At 36.8% G+C, this 25,143-nt stretch overlaps 1 protein-coding gene across 3 annotated transcripts in view; it reads left to right on the plus strand.

Moving 5' to 3' along the window:
• Positions 1 to 18,581, plus strand: part of LOC141963849 (receptor-interacting serine/threonine-protein kinase 2-like) — a 32,910-nt gene extending 14,329 nt beyond the window's left edge. The window contains exons 2-13 of one of the 3 annotated variants that reach the window (XM_074913545.1): positions 2,427 to 2,668; positions 5,130 to 5,295; positions 7,507 to 7,660; positions 7,861 to 8,016; positions 8,157 to 8,305; positions 10,076 to 10,125; positions 11,238 to 11,399; positions 12,129 to 12,214; positions 13,689 to 13,757; positions 14,555 to 14,723; positions 15,649 to 15,783; positions 17,086 to 18,581. In XM_074913545.1, coding sequence (XP_074769646.1) covers positions 5,144 to 5,295; positions 7,507 to 7,660; positions 7,861 to 8,016; positions 8,157 to 8,305; positions 10,076 to 10,125; positions 11,238 to 11,399; positions 12,129 to 12,214; positions 13,689 to 13,757; positions 14,555 to 14,723; positions 15,649 to 15,783; positions 17,086 to 17,408 — 1,605 coding nt within the window. In that variant the 5' untranslated portion in view covers positions 2,427 to 2,668; positions 5,130 to 5,143 and the 3' untranslated portion in view covers positions 17,409 to 18,581. Of the gene's footprint in view, positions 1 to 2,426; positions 2,669 to 5,129; positions 5,296 to 7,506; positions 7,661 to 7,860; positions 8,017 to 8,156; positions 8,306 to 10,075; positions 10,126 to 11,237; positions 11,400 to 12,128; positions 12,215 to 13,688; positions 13,758 to 14,554; positions 14,724 to 15,648; positions 15,784 to 17,085 lie in introns of those variants that run through there. The other 2 variants (XM_074913546.1, XM_074913547.1) reach the window with 2 other exon arrangements.
• Positions 18,582 to 25,143: the final 6,562 nt, after the last annotated feature.

The following is a 25,143-nucleotide window of genomic DNA, read 5'->3' on the forward strand; positions in this document are numbered from 1 at the left end:
TGTTTCCCTTTCTGTATGATCAGAAGTGCATTTGGTGGTACTTCTGTTAGAATCTTGGTCTTTCCCTGTCCTTAGTGATAGCACCCAGTCTCTAGGCATCAACCAGCTACTGGTTTTGGCAAGAATTGTGTCTACTTCTTCAGTATCTATGTATTTAGGTATCTGTATAGCAATAGCATGCATAGGAGATTAGAAAGACTCGGTGTCTATCTTACCCATTATTCCTTGCTGGAAGGTTTTACTCCAAGTATTCTCCATAATTAAACAAAAAACAAAACCCACAAAACCCAAAAAAACCCAGCACAACAAAAAAACCCCAACATACTGACAGTCAAACTAAACTTTGGTTTTCTTCATTTTGTCTAATTACTGCACAAGACAGCCTTTGTGTGAGCCTATGGAGGTTTTTTCCTTGCCCATTATTTGTAAGCTTTCATATTATGTGAAAGGCTTTAAATTTCTCTGGGTAAATTATGCGTAGGTAAAATACTAACTGATTCTTTTTAATTAACATGTTCAGTAATAATGATGCTTAATTAGTTCAGACCTGCACTGCAAATTGGCCTGTACATTTCTGGTTTCTGCAAATATGGATTAAAATTAAGCTTTATAGTTTTACACTGAGGGGATTTTAAGATTAAAACAATAGCCAAAAAAGTAAACAAATGCAGGATTGTTCTAGTACCCTGCTTCCCCAGCACATAATATTCTAAAAATACAGAAGTACCTAAGACTACTTTAAGTGTCAAAGAATTTCTGCAAAATTAAGTCCTTGAAACTGTCTACAAATCTCACCCTAAGAAGTTTCTTTAATTAGTTATAAGGATGTTGAATAGCTGAGATTCTGCTGCAGTACAGTCTGAGCCTGACAGGGAAAAACATTTTTAATGCTTTTTACAGAAGTGTAGACTATGGACAAAAATGAATGTGGTGTTGATAAATCAAAGCCAAGGGGAGGAGGATCCTGTGGCTACAGCCACCTGACATATTTCCAGCCTTCTCCAGGACTTTTATAGCTCACTTGTCATACCTTTGTTACTTCAGATCCCTCATACTCATTTCACTTTTGGAGGGGTGTGCTGGGCAGAGAAAGCTGATGCTGGTCAGATAGATACAGCTGTCAGGAAATAACCCATTGTACATGAAGGCATACTCCACACTTCCTACTTGTAGTGAGCTTCCTCTCAGGCCATGGAGCCCTAGCCACATGATTTTTAGATATAAGGGACTTTCTCATGGTCACAGGAGGATTAGGTAACTGCCCTACTGCTCGTTCCCTCCCTGTTGGGGCATTAGGATTTGATCCAAAACCAACAGAAGTCTGTGGACAGAATCTCATTGACTGACATTGGTTTTAAAGTCAGACTCTATAAAGAAATATAGACTTCATGGAGTAGAAAGTTTGAATAAACATGATCAACTGAAATGACTGCTTTCTCCTAAAGTCTACAGCCTGCATCCAGCAGTCCCATCAACCTTCAGGGTGAGTGTATATGCTGGGGGCCTAGCAGGAACACAGTTAGGCCTTCCAGAGTTTTCATAAAATTAAAGATATTCTGGATGATAGAGACTACAACCTGAGTGGCCCATTCCAATACTGCATTATCTACCTGGTGAAAAAATTTTTCTACCATGTGGCTTGAACCTCTCAAGTAGAGACATCTGCCTGTGCTACTGGTTGTTATATTCCACCATGGAGAATAATTTAGCTCTATCTTCACACAACTGACCTTCAAATAGCTGTAGACTTCTAGTTAGACCACTCCCTGCCTCCTTCACCTGACTAAACAAGACTGGTTCCCTCAATCTCTCCTTGTAAGGTGTGTGCTCTAGGTAGCTGCCTAGAGCTACTGCATCCTCTCCAGTTTCTCAACATTTTCTTTGAACTGATGGCCCTAAAGCTGGCTACAGTATTTCAGATGCAGCCTCACCATTTCTGAGTACTGAAGCATAACTACTTCTCTTACTTTGCTGACTGCATTTCTAATATAGCCCGGTATGCAATTGTCCATACTTGTGATAAGAGTATACTGTTGGCTCATGATCAGTTTAACTTCCATCATAACCCTCACATCCTTTTCAGTAGGGCTACCTGACAGCCAGTTGATCCTAACTTCTTGGCAACCTAATGTTACCCCTATGCTTACCAACCCTGTAAACAGAAAAAACGGCAATTTTCATCCTCTTTTAAGATCAACTTGACTTTAAAAGCTTAAAGAGATTTTGTACTTGTGCTGCTGGCTTGATCTACTGCAGAGATAAGCATCAGCTGCACAATCTACAAGCAGCTCTACATGCTTCCGTAGCTGGGCTATATCCAGTATGATGGTTTTTACTCTCAGATAGCTTTCCCTCTTGGCATTCCTCATTTTGGCAAAAAGTAGCTATCCAACCAATTTTTCTGTAATTGCTCTTATTAATTACAGGCAGTTAACAAATCAGCCTGTGAAAAACCCATCTGCAGTCACTAAAGAGTTACAGCTTGTATATCCAAACAGGAAATTTAAGATGTTTTCAGACAGCCAATAAAAAGAGAAATCAACAACGCAGCTGACTCACACAGGAAAGCTCGTGTTGTGTTTGAATGCAGTTCAAAGCCGACTCACACTTGGTATCTACAGCAGTTTCACTCCATTGTCCCACAGTTTTTATGCCTGTATTTTCAGAGGTAAGTTGATTTTTGTTTCCAATTTCTTTTACTGAGTCATCTGAATATTTATTGTAGAGTTTCTCTCATATTAAGGAAAATATCTTTGTTAGTAATTACTTTTTTAAAATTACCTTTAAAATTAGAAACTTGAGATAAATGGGTTTATAGCAGTCTCCCTCCTGCTGCTGCCTGTCCAACTACGGAGGGTGACAAAGCTGTCAGAGACTCTTAGTGTCTTACTAAAAATAATACAAAACACTTCATTGCAAAGGTCACCTAAGAAATACTGGGTTTATAGTTTGATAGTGAGCTTTTAAAAGGGTCTAGGAGAAAAAAAAAAAAAAAAATCAGAAGAGTAGAACTATTGGAAAAAATGGCTTTGGTACCAAACTTGCAATCTGGGGGGTAGAGAAAAACTTTGTTATCTGTAATTCCATGATAGTCCCATATTCCATGATTAGTCTTTCCAACTGTTTCAGGAATCCGGACAGCACCCTAGATAAATAACAGATTTCTCATTTTATGGTTAACTATTTTGGAGATTATCAGCAACTCACTCTAAATTGAGGTGTGGAAACATGTGCAAACTCAGACAGGGGTACAATGGTGCTTGACATGTCAAGGTTTGTAACAGAGAAAGTCTGAAGTGGTTTTCATTTTGTTTTTAGAAAATCTGTAGGTAAATTAGGTTTTGCAAATCCAAAATAGGAGCTGATGGCTAGATTTATTTTTATCTAAGCATCCAGTTAGCAAGAATTTTAAAAACTGTTACAGCTTTACTGGATTAAACTTTAAACAAAAATACTTTCAGTAATGGTTTAGATTCTCTATTTATTGTTTGATCTTCCTTTTGCTATGTTTAGAGTTGAGTAAATTCTTTTGACTATTTGAATCATTATCATAGTATATAATAAAAATGAGACATAATTTTCCTCCTGCCAGCCTTTTGATTACCTCCTTTATGCTTAGGACTGGTAGATCTGTGTGAGTTGTCTTTGCAACTTTAAAGGCTAAATGGCTCATTTGTAAAATTATCTTCATTCAGAGGAATCTTTTCCAATTTTCTGAAGCTCTTAACCTGTCTGTCAGACTCCTACCATATTGGATTTATTCTTTAAGAAAACTCAAAGCTAAGCACCTAAGGCAGCTATTGCTTTCAAACTAGAATAATCTAACAAACAGAAAAAAATTCAGCTGTGCTTTCCTGTCAGAATAAAACACTATTAAAGCTGAACTGGTAAATCAGCTGCCAGATTTTATTTGCATTTTAATTGTGATTAGACGCAAAACAGATTAGTACCCCTCTGATTGTGAACGTGCTGCATGGCACAGCTGAGATACTGAGGTTAACTGAAAGATGGTTGTGAACAAGAAGCCATAAGCACAGCTGAATTTAATCTTCAGGGTTTTTTTTTTCTATTTTGCTCATGGAGAATAAGTGAACTGCTCAAAGTCAGAAGACTTTCAGAGGCCTTCTGCACCCCAGGAGCTCTGTCTGTAGAGCCCATCTTCTAGAAGGACACAATTCACACTCAACAGTCTTTACTGGTTACCTCAAATTTTTGGCCCTGTTACTTCAGTTCCCTCATGTGTTTCCTTTTCTAGCTCTGGTCTACTGGATCCTGAAGGGAGTATTCCAGACTGAGTTGTTCTGACTCACTGACCACTGATCTTGCAGTAATCCTTACCCATGGTTTTATCCCATCCATTTTCTTAGCTTGCTTGTTTTCCTCTTTCACCACTGACTTTTGGTTATCTTTAGTCTAATGTAGCTTCACAGATGTAAGTAAAAATGTTACTCGTGTAGTAACACAGTGATGACTTGCAGAGGTTATCTCCAATCCACGTGCATTGCCATGCAATGTGTCTGAGACATTCAGATGGCCCTAGAGAGGTACTGTATAGCGAGAGGAATGGCTAAATTAGTGGCTGCTGTAAAGACACAACTCCATTTAGCAGAGACCTGCCAGCTTACAGAAGCAGGAAATTTGCCTTTTACCCTGCTTTTGCATTCACATGTGATATTGTATTAAAGAAGATATGAGAGAATGATGCAGAACATGCTGAAAGGAGTTACTGAATAATTGCCTTTTTTATGAGAAGCAGGGAAACCATATTTGTCTAGCGTGTAGCTCTAAGATTCTAGTTTGCTGTCTACATAATTTAGTATCACTTTAAAATCACGCTTCAATCATATAGTATAAATACTGGCCCAACATTTCAAAGTCACCAGATGGAAATAATAATGAGGAATTAATTAGCAGCTTCAGATGACAAGTAATGGTCCAGACACTCCTTTGCAATTACTGCATTTTTCCTGTCTTTATAAGGAAAGTCTGACAGAGTGGTAAAAGGAAGCCTATTTGGATTAGGATGATAGTTATTTGAGAAATAAGGGGTGGTGCAACTGGGCTTTGGTAGTAGTGACAAAAAGTAGTTCTTAAAACTTTTTTGTTTTCTGCCATTTTTTTCCCCCAAGCCAGCCATCAAGAAATGGCCAAATCATTACCTGTAATAGCTCAGAAAGATTTGGATAGCTTTACCTTGACCAGGACAGGCTCAGGCTTTGCACTGAAAGCCTTTCATATTTCTTGGAACACTCACATCGCTGTGAAGCTGCTGACCAGCCAGGACACTACAGAAAGGTACGTGTCTTATTTGGCCAACTAACAGTGCAGGAGGGCAGCACAGAACTGTAGTGATGGCACCAGAATGAATTGTGACATTCCCAGGATCACCCGATCCCTAAACACATCTCTATTCCTAGAAATCCTTACTAGCCAAGAGGAAGCTTGGAGGCAGTTAATACTGAGAAACAAGCTCTATGTTTTTTACAAATTTTTACAAAAGTAGAGCTTAACCCTGAAGTTATTAATGATGTCTACTACATTAATGTATACAAACCCTGATCAGTAATAGTAATACTCAGCATACTATGGCATGACATCTTTCTCAAGGTCCCTGAAGAGATCTCAGTTGAATTTATGACCAACTTAAATTTCTAGACCAGCATGTACCAGGTGAGAGAGTAGAAAAATGGGAGGAGAGAGGGATAATGGTCAGGGTTACAGGGCAGTGAGATATTTACACGTCCTAATTATAAAAACAAATGAGCAGTAACTGCCAGGCATCAGCCTACTGACCTCAAAATTCCAGTGTGCAACAAAAGCACAGAAAGCTTCCAAAAGTAACCACAAGCTACTTCATCAGAAGCAAGACCAAAGCATTTTAGGGAATGCACTGACCTGACTGTTTATCAAAAAAGGAGTGTCTGATGTGCATCTATGGACTAGTTACTCTTGTTAACTAAGAACACTGCCACGCAGGTGGCTTTTTGTTTAAAAAAAAAAAAGTGTCCTCACTCACATAGTGTTTAATTTGTTCCATTATAAAGGCAGGGGAGGAAAAAACAGTATAAAAATATTTTCAAACTGACAGTTTAAATTGTCAGTGACACTTCAAATGCTACCAGAATTGGGGAAGAGTTGAAAATTGTAAGGGTTTTTTTTGTGGCTGGGGGGGAAGATTGCTTGTTTTTAGACAATAGAAGTCCAGCAGTTCTGTAATCTGAACAAATGTTATTTTTTAATAAACAAATGCTTAAACAAATATTATTTGTTTAAAGACCAGATTTTCCTCTGTCCCCTCTACAATTTTCTTTAAATCAAATAAACCATAAAACAAAATAGTTAGTTACAGACATTAACATTTTCCTTTGCTTTGAATTTGACATGCTACCCTGATTTGGTGTCTTTTCACTCAAATTTGCTCCCTAAAAGTAATGCCACTGTTTTGCTTTTCTCTCTACCATTCTGTTCTCTTGTTTACACTACACAGTGTTTAGGAAGGAGAATAAACTGTGGTTTACTGCAGCTGTAAAGTGTTTCTGTGTGCTGACGATAAATATTTAGATTTGTGGAAATAAGTGTTAAAACAGGTGGGGCTGTGAATTACTTCCAGTGATTAGTTTACAGGCTTGTGAATCAACACAGTAAGTATGAGAAACTGAAGACTCACTGTAAAGGCTGGTTAGAATAATGAGAATGAGCTCCAGGTCTGTTGAAATCAACTGAATTTTGCATTAATTTCAATGAATGTTTAGCTCACAAGTACCATAGAGTAATCAGATATTTAAAATCAAACATACAATTTAAAAAAATCGAACCTGTAGCAGAAGTTTAGTTATTTCCATGAAAATGCACGATTGAATCGACAGGTCAGTGCTTCCTGTGCACAAAGAAGTAACTGTTTGAAGTCCTCAGACAACAAAACTTACTCTTCTGATGGTGATCAAAGCTCTGAATTCATGTCTACAATCCAACTGCAGTTGAGCTTCAATCAAATTTGGCAAAGTCACTAGAGTGGTACTGATTACATCAGATCTGAATTTCTCTTTACTTTGATATCATGCTATCACACACTATAGCATATATCATTTATATAACATGGTCCCATTAGACAAGCATGGAGGATCGTAATTCCTTCTAAATGTGGATCCCACTAATAGCAAAAGGATACCATACAAGTTCTTGGGGACAGTAAGGGGAAAAGCTAGCATTTCGTATAATTCAGCTTTCTCCTGGCTTCACACTTCAATCCTGCTTTAAACTGTGCCCTAATGTTGATATCAAATAATCCAGAGGTCTTTCATGTTGTATTAGAAAAATATATTACACAAGGGATAGCTTCATTATCTTAGAATTGTTTGGAAGGTGAGATAATATTTGGTTTATTGGGAGAATTATATTAGCTTGTGTTCAACTATATGGTTATCCCTCATTTCCATATCCTACACAATCTCATCTCTAGAGGAAATTCCCTTCAGTCTAACCTGCCTCTAACCCTTTTTTTTACAGGGAGTGGAAGTTGCTACTTCAGGATATAGCAAGTGTCAGATGCTTTGAGTCTGAACGTCTCCTGCCTTCTCTTGGGATTTACCAGTACCACAGACTTGTGGGAATAGTGACTGAATGGATGAACAATGGATCCCTCCACTCGCTCATTCATGAGGTACATAAAAGAAGTTGTCTTTTATGTGACAAAACTAATTACAAGGTCAGCTAATAGAGAAAAATCAGCATGTAAATTATGGACAGTAGTCATAGTCAATCTGTTCTTTAGCTTCTGTACTGTACTTCTGTTTATTGTCAAATGAAAATGTGAATAGAAACAATTTCACACTACCAAACCCTGTATTTTGTGTTACTTAGCATCAGCTGTACCCAGAGGTCCCATTTCCCTTGCTCATAAGGATCCTGTCGGATGTGGCTGAAGGGCTGCATCACCTTCACAGCCTCAAACCTGCTTTCTGCCACTGTAGCCTGAAACCTTCCAATGTGCTTTTGGATATGCAGTACAGAGCCAAGGTAGGAGCTTCTACTTTTAGCCTTAATGTAAAATCCAGTGAGTGTCCTATTGTTGCATATATTTATCCTGATGGTCAAAATTTTAATACCAAGACTTGAGGCGCTGTTACTAAAATTTACTTTTTTTCCCAACTCTGTAGATATCTGATTATGGTCTAACCAACTGGAGGAAGCAGCAACTGAGGTCAGACCTGCAGAACTGCAATCAGAGAAACTGTCAAGATTTACTGTACCTCCCTCCTGAAATACTTGAAGGAGGCCCTCCTTCCCAGGAAGGTGATATTTACAGGTGAATGAGATTTCTAAGGACAGGTCATACCTAGTCCTTGCTACATTCTACAATGTTGCTGAAATACTTATTTTCAAAGACACTACAGTAAAAATGCCAGGTCTACAAAATGTAGTAGGATAGTATTCCATATGAGGCCAATTTCAGCAGTGAATTAAATATGAAATTCCCTATATTTAGTGTAACATATACCAAGGATAAGAACGGTTCTCAAAGTTTGTCATGTAAATATTTATGTAATGGACCTAAATGTTTAAAAAGCATAACATAGCTGCCAAAACTTTCATATACATTTAGAAACCTAGTAACTACTTCACATAATTTCTAAGTGTGAACTGTTAGCTTTAGTTTCAAGAAGAAATGTTTATGCCTAGATGAGGCCCCGATAAAAATAAGATCTTTCTCTCAATAGTGTCGCATTTGGGTCCTATGGAAACTCTGCTGGAATAGCTTACTGAGCCACTCAAGCATTCATACTTTTTAAAAGTGATTTGTACAAAGGAGGAAGATTACCTACTTGCCACGTGTCCCTTTTGGATATGTTATGTGCTTTGTGGTTGCCTCAGTAAATGAGACAACCTCAAATTGCAACTGTTGTCTGTATGGACATGCATCTTCACAGCTGGCATACAAAGCCTGTGGACTAACGTTGTAAATAACTTTCAAAATTGACCACTCTTCTGCTTTCAGAGCTTTTATGGAAGCAACAAATTTAAACTCTTGCTTTATTGTCACATAAATGATGTGACTAATCTGATGTTGTTCATAAACACAAAGTTTTTGCGCAGGAAGAGTGGAGGCTTACTTTCAGGTAGCATAATTAATTTTCCAACACATCATTCTTATATAATTTTAGATGCTCTGATGTGACTCAGTGCATGAGATTGGTGCACGTCTAGACAGTGGTGCAACAGAGAAAACAAGTGTATGTCATATATGAAATATTAAATACATGTAAGTTACGTATATGTCCACATTACATTGATACTTTCCTAGAGGGTATTTAAGTAAAAGCACTTTCAGATTTCATGTGGAAATAAGGCAGAAGAGGGCATTCTTTTAAACACTGTAATTCAGCACTACAGTGAGATATAAGCAGATATGTTTATCCTAGAACTGCTTCTTCCCCTTTTGATTGCTTTGTTTCTGACTCACCCATAGCCTGCTTTCTCCCTTCCAGAAGCCCCCTTGCTTATCCCTCTGATTTTGTAGATTGAGCTTCCTATCAAACAATTGTACCTTATACAACCATCTAAGTTGTGTATTACATATGTAGATCTATGGTATCATTGGAATACTTCCTAGGATGTCAGAAAAGGAAAAAGGTATCTGGACCCCATCAAAACTTGCTGAAGAAAACAGACACACAGTGGGTCAGAATCAAGTTTTTTGTAGGTTAACTGATGTGCTTGTCAGTACCTGAAAAGTTCAGCTCTTTTACTTGCTATTTGAATTACTTGAAAACAAAACAAAAATGATAGAGAAAGGAGAACAGAAGGTTCTGAAATTCACAAGAGCAAATGGAAATAAGGTGGTAACTTGAACTGTAATTCCAATTGATCTTATGTTTAAAAATGTTTTTTAAAATAATACATCAGAATTAATATTTTATAAGAACATGAAACGTAATAATGTAGGGAAAAGGTTCTAATAAAATTAGAAAAGACTTAGATACACTTAGCCTCTTAAAGCAATAAACTTTCTCTTGGAAATTAGAACACAGATATGGATTGCAAACCAATGAATGGTATTTCACTGTTCTTTTCTCAGTTTTGGAATACTTTGTTGGGAGAGCCTAAGCAGACAGAAACCTTTTGAAGGTATTTATCTCTATTGTTCATATCAGACTTTGTGTTGCCCTAATCTTTTCCACAAATTCCCTTATTGTAGGGAAATTATGATACAAACTGCACTGTCTTTTTCAGATGTCCCTTTGCCTTCTATTACTGTTACAGCAAAGTTCCACATTACGGGATGTAAAGATTAGAATCCCTCAACAAATGCTCAGTGTTTCCAAGGAAGCTTATCTTTCTGAAGGGGAAAGGCATAGCTTGTTACTTGACTTGTATCATCTCCCTGTGCTTGCTGAAGCACTCTGTTACTGAGTTGGGTTTTCCACTTACTTTTAGTGAGAAAGAATATCACTTTATATTTGAGAGTTGTAATTTTAAAATTGGGGAACATTTTAGTGACAAACAGCTTAACTGGATGAGCAGAATGCTGATTTTTAAAGTTGCCATGAGTCTCCAATCCCAATCAAGAGATGCCAGTTCATACTGAATTCTCTTAACTAATCAGGGGAATCTTACTTTCTTAGATGCAAGTGCGAGCAGTTTTAAACAACTTAGTTTGCAAAGCATTGTATAATAATTGCCACACTCTGAATGATCCCTGCTTCATGGAGGGTGGAGATCAATGAAAGGCTTCTTTGCTATAGGCTCCATTCTTCATGGCAAAGCTGACTGAAGGACTCCTGTATTTTAGAAGCTGAGAACCTTTTAGAAATACTGTATAGAATAGTACCTTAACGTTCACATAGTTTATGGCTGCCATCTTGTGGCTGCCATCAGGAGATCTTTTTTGTACAATAGGAATTACATTTTTATAATGCAGGTGGATATAAGACTGTGTTTAGAATATACCCATAATAATTACATGTATTCCTGATGTATACGTGCATATAGTTTACAATGCATTTGTGACAATATTTGGACAGAATTCTTCATCCTGAAATGTCCTGTTCCAATAATCAGCTATAGTTAATTGTTAAAGATTAGCATATCTATTCACAAGAGTGTTAATATATTTTTGCTTTTTAAAAACAGCAGTCTTTGTTTTAAAAATATACAAAATAATCTATGTTAAATATCATTTTAAGAAAGTTTTGTGGTCTTTAATATGCTTTGTAGTGACATTTTCCTATAAATTGCAGGTCAAACAACCCTGCTGGAAGTTTTGACAGGAATCTGCAGTGGTTTGCGGCCTGGCATTTCAGAAAAGTTTATACCAAGTAATTTACCTGAGAGGAATAGACTGTTGCAGTTTATCGCTCTATGCTGGTATCAAGAACCAGATTATAGACCATGTACTGCAGGTAACATTCAGGAGTTGCTTTCTCTGCAAGATATGCAATGGAGATTAAATCAAATCAACCCTAAATCAACGACAGAACAACTGAAGTGAAAGTCTTTAGATCATCAGAGTACTGTAGATGGTTTTTCTAACTGAAGCTTCCTACCAGAAATGGCTAACTTATCTCCAAAATTGTGTTTAGTATAAAGTAAAAATGAGTACAAATAAACACAGGGATATTATTAGCTATATAATCTAGTTTAACAGAGATCAACCTGTCTTCAGGATTTCTTGATTCCATTGCATGACCAGTTTCCTCTGAAGTGTGCTATCATTGTTTACTTTAGTGGAAATGTTACGTTTATCATCTCTTTCTAAAAAGATAGCCAAGAAATGTTAAAATTGTGGCATTTGAGGACTTTCGAGCAAAATTTCAAAGTTGAAGCGCTGAGGAAGCATATAGTTTTATTGTGATAGACTTACATAGTCACGTGTAAACCTTTTGCAAGTAATTTCACTATATCTGAACACTTAAGAAAATGTGATTTTAATGTGACTGTAATTGTTCTTTAAAATCAGTTCAAAAAGGAAACCAAAAGCAGGACATATGAGGTGGAAGTTATATTAAACTAATTTCATCTAGTTTATCTAGCTACTCAACAATAACAGTAAAATTGCAATACGCTGATGCCTAAATATATACACACTTTCATACGCAATGTGGTATTTCAAATGCTTTATTACCCTGCAGAATGTGTAGACCTTCTACATGGAATTCTGATTAGTATAAATAAGGAAGAAATTTCCACTGCAATCTACAATCTGATGGATGCAAAGGTTAGTGCAAAATTAAGTTTTATTCTCCGACAAGGGCATTACTTGATTTTTTTCAATTACAGTTTTGTGGTCCAAAACCAGGAAAGGCTTTGTCTTCATTGTTTTATTGGACATGCCAGAGAGCTGGAGAGTACCCTTCGGCACTTCAGGTTCATTCAGGAATTGTACAAAATATATTTTGTTGGGTTCTCCAGAAACTATGTTAATTGCTACCTGAGACTATAAAAATATGACAGCTTCTTTCCAGCCACCAGCTGTAGTCAGACTGGGAAACTCGTGTGAGTGAGAGCAAATACCAGCCTTAAGCAGATCAGATTAGGGCTAGAACCAAGGACAGTCTTTGTTGCCTGTACTGGTTAGAAGATGTTTAGTCCAAAACCTGGACAGTGTTTGTATCTGTTATAGCAATACTAGTATCAGCTCTCTTTGGTACACTTCACTGCTTCTAGATTGATATGCTTCAGGCACAAGACACTGCTTGTCCCAGGGTCTCAGAGTTCTCTGATACCACAGAAATGGATGGGGAATGGCCAGCAACTGAGGGATACAGCTAACTCCATATACTTCTACACTGCCATGGGAAATCTGGCACAAATCTGACTCCCACAAATATAGCAATATGCTATGTAGTTAACTTAGTCATAGTGGGGAAACTAGTGACACATGCTTCAGCCCTTGAACAAGTATTCTGACTCCATCTGGATTTACACAACCCATGCTGTGTTGTTGGTTTCATTGCTGTGTTTATGAGAGTTGTTTATGTTAATGCATGCTGGATTATTTCTACATTTTGCAATCACATTCTGGGATTACATTACAGACTTGATCAATGTTTTAAAAGGTGACATAGTTACAGTCCAAGTTATTTTTACTACTGTTGAAGTTTGTTTATGATTGTACTGCCAAATATTCCATAATCTAATACTTCAATCTGCCTTGAGCAAGGTTTTATTTTTCTATTTGTTAAATTAGCAAAGAGCACTATTTATTATTCAAACAACAGAACTGATAATGTGTTCAAAATGACTGTGAAAATCCTACTGGAGATTCTTAAAAATGAATTGTTTCATAAATGCTGAACTATTAAAAAATAGCTTAACAAATCTGCTGTGTATGTACAAAATGGAAAAAAGTTTCAAGTATTTACACATCCTTATTGCAGACAGTTTGGCATGCTAAACACAGGATGGCCCAGCTGTTTGGATACTTAAAGGAAAACATGTTATAACTAGCCCAATCTTCCTTTCTCTCAATATAAGGCTATTTTTTCCCCCTCTGTGATTCAAAACTGGGTTTTAAAATAAATTTGAAACAGCATAAGCACTAACAGGGTAGAGTTGTGTCAGATTCTACACTCACTTACATGTGTTAAAATGCAGAATTGTTAGTGTCAGTACAAATTCTTGCTCCTGACAACTGTGAATTGAACAAACCATACATATGCTTACTGGAGTTACTGTGCTGTTTTTTCCAGGAGACAGCACTCAATGCATGCAAAGGTTCAGAAATATACACATTGCAGACGGGTATATGCAATTCAGAGGTGAGCATGTGGCATGAAGTCAAGAGTACTTTATAAACTGCTTGTTTCTCCTGCCAGCCCTGACTTGTATAATACAAACACTGTACAGCAAAATGACCTGAACTCTTTTTGTCCCTAACCAGGATAACTCCATCCAGTTAACTAACAAAACCCACTGTGTTACCTTCTTCCAAGCAGCTGACTCTGACATTGCTCTTGCAAAAACAACCTCTTCCACTTAAGAGTTGCTTTGAACCTCTCCTTGAAAAGGTCCTAATAAAACTGCAAAAACCTAACCTTTCTTGTAGTGTGTTCAAAATGATGGCTAGAAAAAGTGCTAGGCTGAATTCTAGCATTTTCAACCAGTTTTCTTAGAGCAACCACCAACTCCTTCATGATAACTCCAAAATACAGTTAACTCCCATTTTCAAAGTGATTTTGGCACTTGTGGCAGGCCTGCCAATACTGAAAGATACAGAGATAAAACTTCAAACTCACATGTCTGGACTGGAGCTAACTTTAAACATCTCAAGTTCTAATGACACCATGGCTGTTGACAGCACAGGCTGCAGAAACCATCTAGGACTGCAGTAAACCCTAGAACAAAGGACAACTAGCTATGGCTTCGTGCTGCCACAGTGACCCAAGGCAACTGGTTAAAGTTGAATTAAGTATATCTGCAGGCTCAACAGCTGCATACCCACCGTGCCCTGCACTATGATACTACTGTCTCATATTCTAAGAGAAAACTGCTTAGAAAAAGCTTTGGAACAAAAGTTTCCATGAAGATAATTCTTCTGTATTTTGATCTCTTTCAGGTTATCTGTCCACAAAAACCCAACCACTTAATCAGCAAGAAAGTTCCTTTTGTAGTGCCAAGCTTGTCAGCCATTCTACTTGATAGCAGTGGAAGTAACGCAGGAAAAGAAAATATTCTTGAGACGGGTCTGTCAAATATTATCCCACAGAAAACAACAACAAAGAAAGGTCTCTATCTTGAAACATTCAGCTCCAGCTATTCTAAGAAAAGGATAAATAATATTACCAGTTGTTCCATATACATATTATTTTCCATCTAAAATTGTCCCTTCTCAGAGTACAGTTGTGCATTCTACTGGTATCATCTGCAGAAATCAAGAGATGCCACAATAACATTTGATTAACTGTACAGATCAAAAAGCCTTTTTTTGCTTTCCTTTTTTTTTTTTTTTTTGTTTTTTTTTTTTTTGTTTTTTAGAATCCTAACCTACATGTACAGCTGTATTTTCCTCATGCATCAAATATTGCCTGTTGCTTTAATAGAACCCCTGTCCTGAGGTTTCCTCCTAGGAACCACACTGCCTTTGTGCCACCAGGAATAACTGCTTTTTTGTAACTTGCTAATAAGAAAAGAAATATGTTTTAAAAAGACTGTGTTGCAAGGAACATGTGAGTGATTACTGGTAATCACCATTCCCAAATAAGTAACTTCCTTTTGCCTTTCCAATGTGAATTTGTCCTATCAAAGTGTTAGAATTTGTGTCAAGAAGAGATATTTCCTTAAAAGCTTTTTCTGTACTTCTTATGCCTTTGATACAAAAGTTGAGCCATAGGAAACTTACTTATAGCAACACCTGCATTTCCAAGCATTTTAGTTCTGATCAACAGCCATCAGACTTATGGACAGAATAGAATGTTCCATAACTTCAGAAACAAATTCCTACAGGCAGTTTGAAAAAGTCAGATGTATGTAGTAATATATACCAAAATCGTCCTAGAAATAATGATGTATTAACAAGTGCCCAAAGAACAGCTCGTAATAAATAAGTGCTCTCAGGTTAGTCTTCGGTTACAGTTTTCTGCAGTGGCTGACATGTATAATGTTCTGTTGTTGTTCAATTCAAAGGTCTCATCTTACTCAAACTTTTTCTAGGTCACCCAGGCTCTGACAGTAGAAAATCAAATTCCTTTTGCATAATTCCTTTACCTGGTTCAACTGCAGGCAAAGAAAGCAATCAGCATAACGACCCGCCAATGGCTCTTAAGCACACACCACAAGCAGTGACAGGTAAGACACAATTTCCACTTTGAGGTGGCAATATTCTCCTTGGCCAGATCTTAGTGATTAAATTATTTAAATTTTGGAGAACACGGATCTCTAAATTTTGTGAACATTTTCAGTTATTCAATGTAATACCTCCTCCAAACTTGGTACAAATGTCTCATGAGTCTATTTGTATATAGCTGCTCCTGTGTTCTCAGAAGTTTGGGCACTGGCCACTGAGAATCTTGGCTTTTTCTTTTCCAGGGTCATATTCAGGTGGAGAACAGTTCTGAAAAGACCATAATAAAAATAATATAGCACACATTGGATGTGAAATACATCAGTTGATTAAGTCTGGAATTTTTTTTGGTTAATTTTAAGCTGTGTAATCTATACCTCCAAAAAAAGTAGCTATTGACCACAGGTGACTAGGAGGAGGGGGGACATCCATTTCCTTACTTACATGCTCTCAGCTCTTTCTACCAAACAGAGGCAGAAAAGGCCAGCTTCTGATCTGTGAAGTCTGCCTCTGATTGTAGTGAAGCTTTGAGCTTTTTTTTGCTTTTTGCAAGCTGGCCTATGATAATTCTCACATCTAGCTAGTCATCCTTCTACACTTCAATTTACTTCTGAGTGATGATTGTAATTTTTGCATAAATCAACAGATTACTGTGTGCAGGAAAACATCACAGAACTCTACTGGTAATAATCAGAAATCAGAGTGACAGAAGCATGTTCTCCAAAGCAGCAATGGCTTTTGGTTACTAATTTTCTCTTGGTGTGTGATATTTACTGTACACTAAGAACTCTACTTAAGAATTCCAATCAGTTTGTGGAAAGAGACAGAACACAAAGCTCTTGACCATTTTGCCAAGAGTATTACTTTTGTTACTCGCTTGGCTTTGACATATATTCAGGTTCCCAGTTTCACGCTGTTTGAAACAGTCCTACTACTCTGAACTACCTATTATCTGTTCTTCCACTTCCTATAGGACAGTTTTCTCATCTATGTCAAGCCAAGATCTTTGCAGAAAGTTTGATAAAGATGCTAGATGAATAGCATGAGACCTGAAAATCGCGTCCTCTCACGCAGTCTGAGCATTTAATAATCTTTAGAAACACTTATTTTCTGTAATCTGATCTTCATGAGTTTTGAACAAAAAATGAAAATACATTGGACTAGTTTTGAACAAAGAATGCAAATAAACTAACTCCTACTCCTTTCCTATACTGAGTTTGTTTCTGGTGTTGATGCTATCACTTGCTAACAACTTCTGGAAGAACAGAGCACTTAGTTTATCTCACTTTGTTTCCTTTTCACTCAAGATGCTTGCTGCAAAGGAAACTGCTGTCAAATACTAGCATGCCAGAGACAGATCATACTGAGCTGCATGACAGAAGGACGCCTCAACCATATCCTTGATGTTCTTCGCTCACAGCAAATGTTGTCCCGAATGGATTATGAAACAATTGCCTCTTACCCCACCGTGACTGGGCGTGCTCGGGCATTGTTGGACACTTGCCTTTGCCTTGGAGAGAGGGCAGCACAGGTTGTAGTGACTGTACTTTCAGTGACCAAATGTAGTCCTCTGGGACAGGGAAGCCATTGCCCAAACTGTCCTTCTAAGGCAAATAGGTTGTTGTTGTGACTTAATTTTTTGCAGTTTGTTACATGCAACACAGCACTGGTAATAGCAGTGATTCCTGTTAATTCCTTATTAGCCCACTGACTGCATTCAGTCCTTCCTACAGCCCATGATTTTAGTTCTCTAGTGGAAAAGGCTAGCTGGATTAATAGGTCAAGTCAATCACTGCCTGCAGAAATTACCAAAACTGGTATAACAAATTCTAATGTGGACCTCAGAGATGAGAGGACTGCAATGTGTGCTAGAGCAAAAAGTCAGATGGCACCTAATTTCCTTGATTTTTTTTTTTTTTTTTTTTTTAGAAGGGAGGAAAATGCATAATGCATAATGACTTTTTGGAGGTCACACTATGGAAGAACAGCTGTTACTAAATCCTTCCAAATAAGGATAGCAAACAACAGGTTACTGGATGAGGAGAAAAAAGTTTACTGCTTTTCACTCAGCTGGTATCCGAGCCAGCTGTTGCGAGTGAAAGGCTTAAGACAATCAAGAAATATTTGTTCAGCAGGGCCTCAAGTAAGACTTGGAAATTGTATATTACTTTTTTTCACTCACAAATGATCATATGTTCTGAAAATGGGGCACTGATAGCAGCAATTTGGAGAGGTAGTCTTAAAGTATTTACTAAATGGAAAAACATTAATACTGTACATCCATGTTGTCTGCAGTTCAAATGTAAACAAGGAAGAAGAGGTGCCAAGCTGATGATTTTGAGATGGTGCTTCTGCTGAACTGTAAAGGAAAGTAGAAAGATTATTTTAATTATAATAAAAATGAGGTTATATAAGATGGTGATTTTTTTGTAGGCACAGTGGGATTCCTTCAAGCTTCATGGCACCGGATTAACATGAGAATTCGTTATATAATCTACAAGTATTTCAAATGCAAAACCATGTTACTCTGTTTCCCTATGTTGCATTTGTTCTCTCTGCAGTTTCAAACTGCTTACTGAATTCAGTAGTTTGGCAGCTTGCAATTTTAAATAGAGGGATGGTGCATTCTCTACACAGATTTAAGAGATAAGAAAGATGTCACATCGCATATAGCAATGCTGCTGGAACCATTAACAATTTTTAAAATGTAAATTCATTAAACTTTTAAAACTATTAAAAGCGATGTCTGTCACATTGTGTTGACAACTGTTTTGCCTATTAAAGGAGTTAAACATCTACTTCACTATTGAATTTTTTTTGGTCTAGACTTTAAATGGGAATTTTCGACAGTCTCTCCTGAAAAAAGACGTCTTGCTTGTGAAGAAAAGAACTGCTGTCATGGTGTTTTGACTCTTTAGAAGGCATAAAATAATCAGAGTAGAACAGATAATCACTCACCTTGGGAAGTATTTACAGACTTTTAGAAGAGAAACTGGCAATATTTTTGAAACTTAATTACCAGCTTTCGCAGATTAATCCATTGAGTTGTTCTGCTGGACACTTTACGCTTCTGTGAAAGATGTGCCAGCTGGCAGACTATGCTGATTTTTTTGTCATTATGTTTTTGACACAGAAACAGTTTTGGCTCTTTTCTTGAAACAGCTGCCTACTTGAGAATATCATTTCTTGCCAGACCTAAGCCCAGTCTTAACAGTTAATTGCAGAACTGGCATCAACCCAGTGGGAGCACAAGTTATCTGTTTTTCCAGACAGATTTTTGTTCTTCTCATATTTAGCTTTCCAATTTAATGTAATAGGATGTGACCTTAAAGTTAAATCTATTACTATCATGCTTACCCAAATATTTTAAAGATAACCCAAGAAGACAGTTTATAACAAATTACAAACCAAAGGCAAATTTGTTATTTCGTGTTCAGAAAAGCCTGAACAGAATTCTTTAAATGTTATTTAATAATTAACTTTATCCACAATCAGATTTCTGCCACCTTGTTCAACTGAAATCAATGCGTGAGTTAAAGATTTTTTTGTGTGTTGATACTTTGACTAAAAACACTGTTATAACTAGCTATGCTAGTGTCAAAACCTTGCTATAAACATATTTGAGACATAGCCAAAAGCATAGACTTCCTCATAACTCTCCCATGTGTAACAGAAACATTTAAATTTTGGAGTCTGTTGACTGTTGCAGCTGTTGGGAGTCTTTAACTTTTGAAGGGATGCTACTAATTTATTGAAATGAAACTGCTGTTGATATAAAAAAGTTTTGATATAAAACTAGAACACAGTGACCTGAAACTAGCATAATTTCATTTTATCTCACTAAAACCACATACTCTTATAATGCCTATAAAGTGTTGGGTGTGTAACAAAGACATTGGTGTCGTGTTGATCACATATTAACTGCTGATCATATCAAACTGCCTAAAACTTCTAGTATTCTACTTGTACCCAAGCTAGTTCATTGCTAAGATTTCTATTGGCCTTGCCTCTGTGTTCTGCAGTTCTCTTGATATCACAAACCAAAATAGAATAAATGACACCAAGCAAGGGTAAAGACAGAAGAATCAAACCCTGCTTTAGTATCTATGGGAAGAAACAAGGCTGAACATATGAAGAATGTCTAGAGTTCCAGGACGGAAATATAAAACATGGGTAACTCTAGAAAACAGCAAAGGGAATAATAAGTCATGACTTCAGGACTGACCATACAGAGTGATTAGTAAAGCTCTCTCTTGCAGTTACTCAGAAAACACAGATCTGAAATTAATAGATGTCAAAAAAAAGCCATATTCAAATTCTATGAAGCTATTTAAATTTATTAATGGAACACTAAGTGGAGTATGCAGGTGGTTATTTTTCTGACTTTATTGTAGTATTTTTCTTCTTGATGCTGGTTGCAGCTATCTTTTGCTGACTTGTAAAAAGATGACTGTCCCTTGCCCTTTTTCCTATCTATACAACACCTTTATCTTAGCTGGGATACTTCCTGCAATGTAAAAACGTCTGCACTAGAATTTGTTTGAGGTTAATTTGTGGAAAAGCAATCTGAGGTACTGGAATGAAATGTCTAAAAGATTAATCCTTCCAGTAGAGAGCAAAACAAACAAAGCTATAAATACCACTCAATAGTTATCACCAGTGCTTGTTAAAAACAGTTCCAGAGAATAACAGAGGAAGACAACAAGTGCATATTCATAAAATACAAATCTACAAAACTTTAAAAAATGTATTAGTGCACTGCTAATGTACACAGAAGAATTTTCCACCAGATATGTATGAAAATTAAAACACTAACCAAAACATACTAAACCTCAAGGATTCTTATTTTATTGTTACAAGTCTGAATTCTACATAACCTTGTAAGAATTTCCATGCTTGCACAGGCTTAGTCACGAGCTATTCATGTGAAGATTTGTTACGAAGATTAAGTGCACATACGAATACTTGTGGAACTAGGACCCAAACATCATCAATGCAGGCATAGATAATTTTGGTTTCTTTACTGATATTTAATGATTATAGTGCTATACAGCTAGTATCTATGCTTTCCTCCAGTAATATATCTTGTCTCTAAAACTGATGGGATTTTTTTATGCATAAAGAAATCATCTTGTGCTATATTCTCTTTCATTCTTTTCCTGCTCCCTTTGCAAAATATTATACTTGGGCTCAAAAGGCCTTAGCATAGTTTTGATTTTGTTCTTTATCAAAAGAAGTAATCCTTTGCTTGCCTTGTCCGGTACTAACTACATTCTCTTTACTGAGTGCATGGTCGACTTCACAGCTGGTATGTCAGGCAAGTTAAACAGAACTCCTGGATTTTGAAGGTAAGTCCACCATAAATTAAACTGACAAGGTCTGAAAAGAACATATTTAATGAGTTATTTGTGTTACTTTAAAGTTAGCTGCAAGAATACATTAACTGTACAGTTAAATTCAGTATGTGTTGAAGAAAGGCTGCTGGTAGCTGCAGCATTGCATTTTGCTTAATCCCAACATGACAAAAAAGGTAGACATTAAGCTCAGATGTACTATTTCCAGCTCTTGTGTTCATATGACGGAAATTTGTGATCAGTATTTTGTTATTTCCTGCCTTTATATCTTTTCCAAGAACGTCCACTATATGGCAGTGATTTAGAAAAACTTCACCTCTTGAAATGTGATAACATTCTGAAGTACTGCAACACCTACTTTGAACTGTTGGTCTTGAACTTCCCACAGAGCAACAGCAGTGTGAGCAGAAAGTGCAGCTGAATTTCACCTTTTCAGAAACAACCTGTCCTCCACAAAGTTCTGCACAATTAGTCCGTTCTTAGATTTTAAGGAAAAGTGTTCGTATTAGTTAACAGAATAACTACCAACGTTATATTTGTTTTCCTTTGACCAAAAATAGCTCAAAACTTTTTTCAACCCATTAGAATGTTACCAGGGGAAAAAAAAAAACTGAGAGAAATAACTAAGGAATACACCTAAAAAATAAATAAAAAAAAAAAAACCCAAATGTGTGACACTTTTGACCTTGGAATAGCTGCCAAATACGTTCCTAAAAGAATTGTCTTTATGCCACTTATATGTGCTGTGATAGCGTCCTGACACAAAAGAACAGGAAACCAGAAGGAAAACACTGTGAGGTAGTGCCTGCTATGTTCACCTGTGTGTGTGCAAGGTGTCGAAGTAACCGTTGTTTTCCGTTCCATGCTGCCAATGTTTTGGCTGGAAAAAGAGTATTCAGCTGTAAGCACGGACTGAGGAGAGCCCAGAAGAGAGAGGAAGACTGAGAAGCAGTGAGAAAACCTGACATGTAAGGACAAGTTGATAAAATTGTTTGGTCTAGCAAACAGGAGGCAAAGGGAAGATAGAAGAGTCTGGAGCAGAGGTGGTGAATACACAGTGATGAAACAGAGGACTAGGTACAAAGTAGTTGTCTGTTCTTACAGCTTTATGATTCTGGAGTGGCTTTCAAGCAGGTGCTCAAAAAGATTTAAAGGCAGTTATGAAGACAGTCTCCTTTCCCACACCCAGAGCAATTAGCAGTATGCATGGAACTTTTTTTTCCCCAAACAAGAGCTCTTTAGTTGACAAAATTAATATAAACAAGAGTTACTTGCTAAGCCTTTTCCCTCAGCCTGTTCAGTTTATTTATGCAACATACAAATGTTTAAAGTGATTTAAGGGAGAAGTGAATGTTTTTTTGCTGGGAGTTACATAACATGAATACTTACAACTGCCCTGTAAGTCAATCACTATTGATTTCACTAAAATCTATGTGTGAAGTCATGTGCCTGTTAGCAAGTCAGCTCTCAGGAAGAAGGAATAGAGAAAACCTGAATTAAAGAGCCTCAGAGATTATTTCCACCCTCTACAGTGTTTCTGTGAATTCTAGAAAGAAGGTGCTCCTACATTTTTGCTTCTCTGCAGATCATGGTTGATCATCTTCCAAATACCATGAAAATCTTTCCCATCTTTATTAAAAGGTGATCATTATCAAGCAAGATTTCTGTCAATCCCTTAAATGTTTGCTGAGAGCCACTAAAACACATATTCCTTTTCATTTAGAAAAAATTAATTAAAACTATTTAAGATTCTTTATTATCCTGAACCTTCTCTTGTTCCCTTTGTCTATTTTTACAATGCAATTTTCTTTGTGTTAATATATTTTCCTCCCTCTTTTTGCATGAAACCACAGGAACATAAAGAAAAACTTAAAACATACAATGTTAAAATGCAAACAAAATCATAGGAAAAAAATAGAATGTTGCTTGTGCTGAACTGGCATGACCTCACACAGAAATTTGATTGTTTTTCTGATAGACTGCATGTCTCAGACAAGTTTTACTCAACCCTGTATGAGACAAAAAGATTTACAGCAATAAATATTTCAACTCAGGGAAGCTTTCTGCAAAACAAGCCAATACTCCTGTCTCCTCCCTTCTGCTCTGACTCCTGCAGAGCTGGTTCAAATGCAGTCTGGCATCTCTGGCTAAAACCTGTTCTCTCCACTAAAATCAATTGTATGCTGCTATTCAAAGCTGCAGATTTATTTCTTTTACAGAAATCTCTCTGTTAGGTATATCTTAAGTTAGGTATATCTAATCTTAGGTATAAAATTAATGAAATATTCAAGAGAAGAGAGATTTAGATGCTGGTTTATATTATGTTTTTCAAAAACAATTGGATAGTCTTTGATTTCTTTTTCTACATGTAATAGGGTTTGAACTCCTCGGCTGTTGCATTTTATTTTCTTTTAATGTGTTCAGTAGGAATGTTTTCTGCTATTCCATTACTAGTATATCAATACAGCAATTTAATTTGTTCTTAGAATCATAGAGTCATTTGGATTGGAAAATACTTCTAAGATCATCGAGACCAACCGTAAACTGCCCAGTCCACCATGTTCTTAGGTGGTCTGAGACAATATTTTTTTAAAAAATCCTATGGCAATTCTCTGCTTCTTTGGCCAAACTAGCTACCAGCAGTGAAAGCTGTCATTTCTTTTTCCATGTTCCTTATGTTCATTTTCAGTAGCAACAGAAGGTGCATACACTGTGGCCAGGCCTCTCCTGCTTATAACAGTGCCAATTAACTGTAACAGTTACTGTGCATAGTGGCAACAGCAGAGGTAAAGGTTCACTACAGATTTGTTACTGTAAAGTATGCTTGGGCGTGTAGAGAGGACTTTCCTGTCTGTTTTTACAGCTATTTAATCACAGATATTTTTTTTTTTTTTTTTTTTTTTTTGGACAGAGGAAGCCTTTTTGAACAAAATAAAATATAATAATCAGGATTTCACAGCTGTAATTGTACTGTGCAGTACATACTGGATTTAACTCCAAGAGCATGCAATGCAGCTGTCTTCTGACTGTTTCAGTACAACCACCTAATGTCTTTGGGTTTTGTTTTAATGACAAAACCTTATGAGCAACTATGATGTATGTTATTCCAGAACAGAATAATCCAAGAGAACAATTTCTTCAGTGATGCAATACTTCAGTAATAAAATGTGTCCTTTGCAATAAGGACAAATACAGAGTTGTTCATGTAGTGTGACACCAAGCAACCTACGTGATCAAACGATTTAAGTGTGAGGTGAGGACGCTTACAGGACTCCAACCATAAAGTCTGTTCCATGAGATGACACTGATAACCCATCTTAACAATTAACCCGTCCATCTGCTAGTTTCAAAATAAGTTCAGGTCTTCCAAGTTTTCCCATACTAGTAAAACAGAGGTAGACACTGAGGTAAAAATATCTCCCTGACCTCCACAAGCAGTAATACGATACCCACAACCACAAGGTTTAGTTTCCTTTATCATACTGTCTGAGCTCTGACACAGAAGCCCAAATGCTGTCTCTCACTTAACTTGCTATTCCAGATTCATATGAAAGTAAAGACAACAGTGTCACTAATGTTGCACAAGTGAGCATGTCTCTCATTAAATCAATGTTACTGATATTCAAAATGCTCTTAGCTTGTGGGATTTAAACTAAGAAAACCAGTACTGCTGTAAACTTTGACAAAAGTAACTACTTTCTGCTGGAACTAAAATATACCTTTAAGTATGCACAGCACAGCTTTGAGTGTTTTCAAAAGTTTGATTTATGGCACTTCACAGTATGTGACTGGGAAGCTGAAGAGGCTTTTCATAGTTGTGGGGATCTTGCATAACTTGGGAAACTCTTGGTAGTTCTTAATTAGTCCACTACGATTTTCTCTGTGGGACACTGTATGCACCAAGTAATCAAGAGCCAAGTGTGGAACAAAGGAGCAAAGTGCAAAATGCACACATATAGGCTGCTGAGAAATCGTTTCTGAAAAGTTAGCAAAGCCAACCATAATTTTAAT

The sequence above is a fragment of the Athene noctua genome, chromosome 9 (assembly GCF_965140245.1).
Source record: "Athene noctua chromosome 9, bAthNoc1.hap1.1, whole genome shotgun sequence".
Classification (NCBI taxonomy): domain Eukaryota; kingdom Metazoa; phylum Chordata; class Aves; order Strigiformes; family Strigidae; genus Athene; species Athene noctua.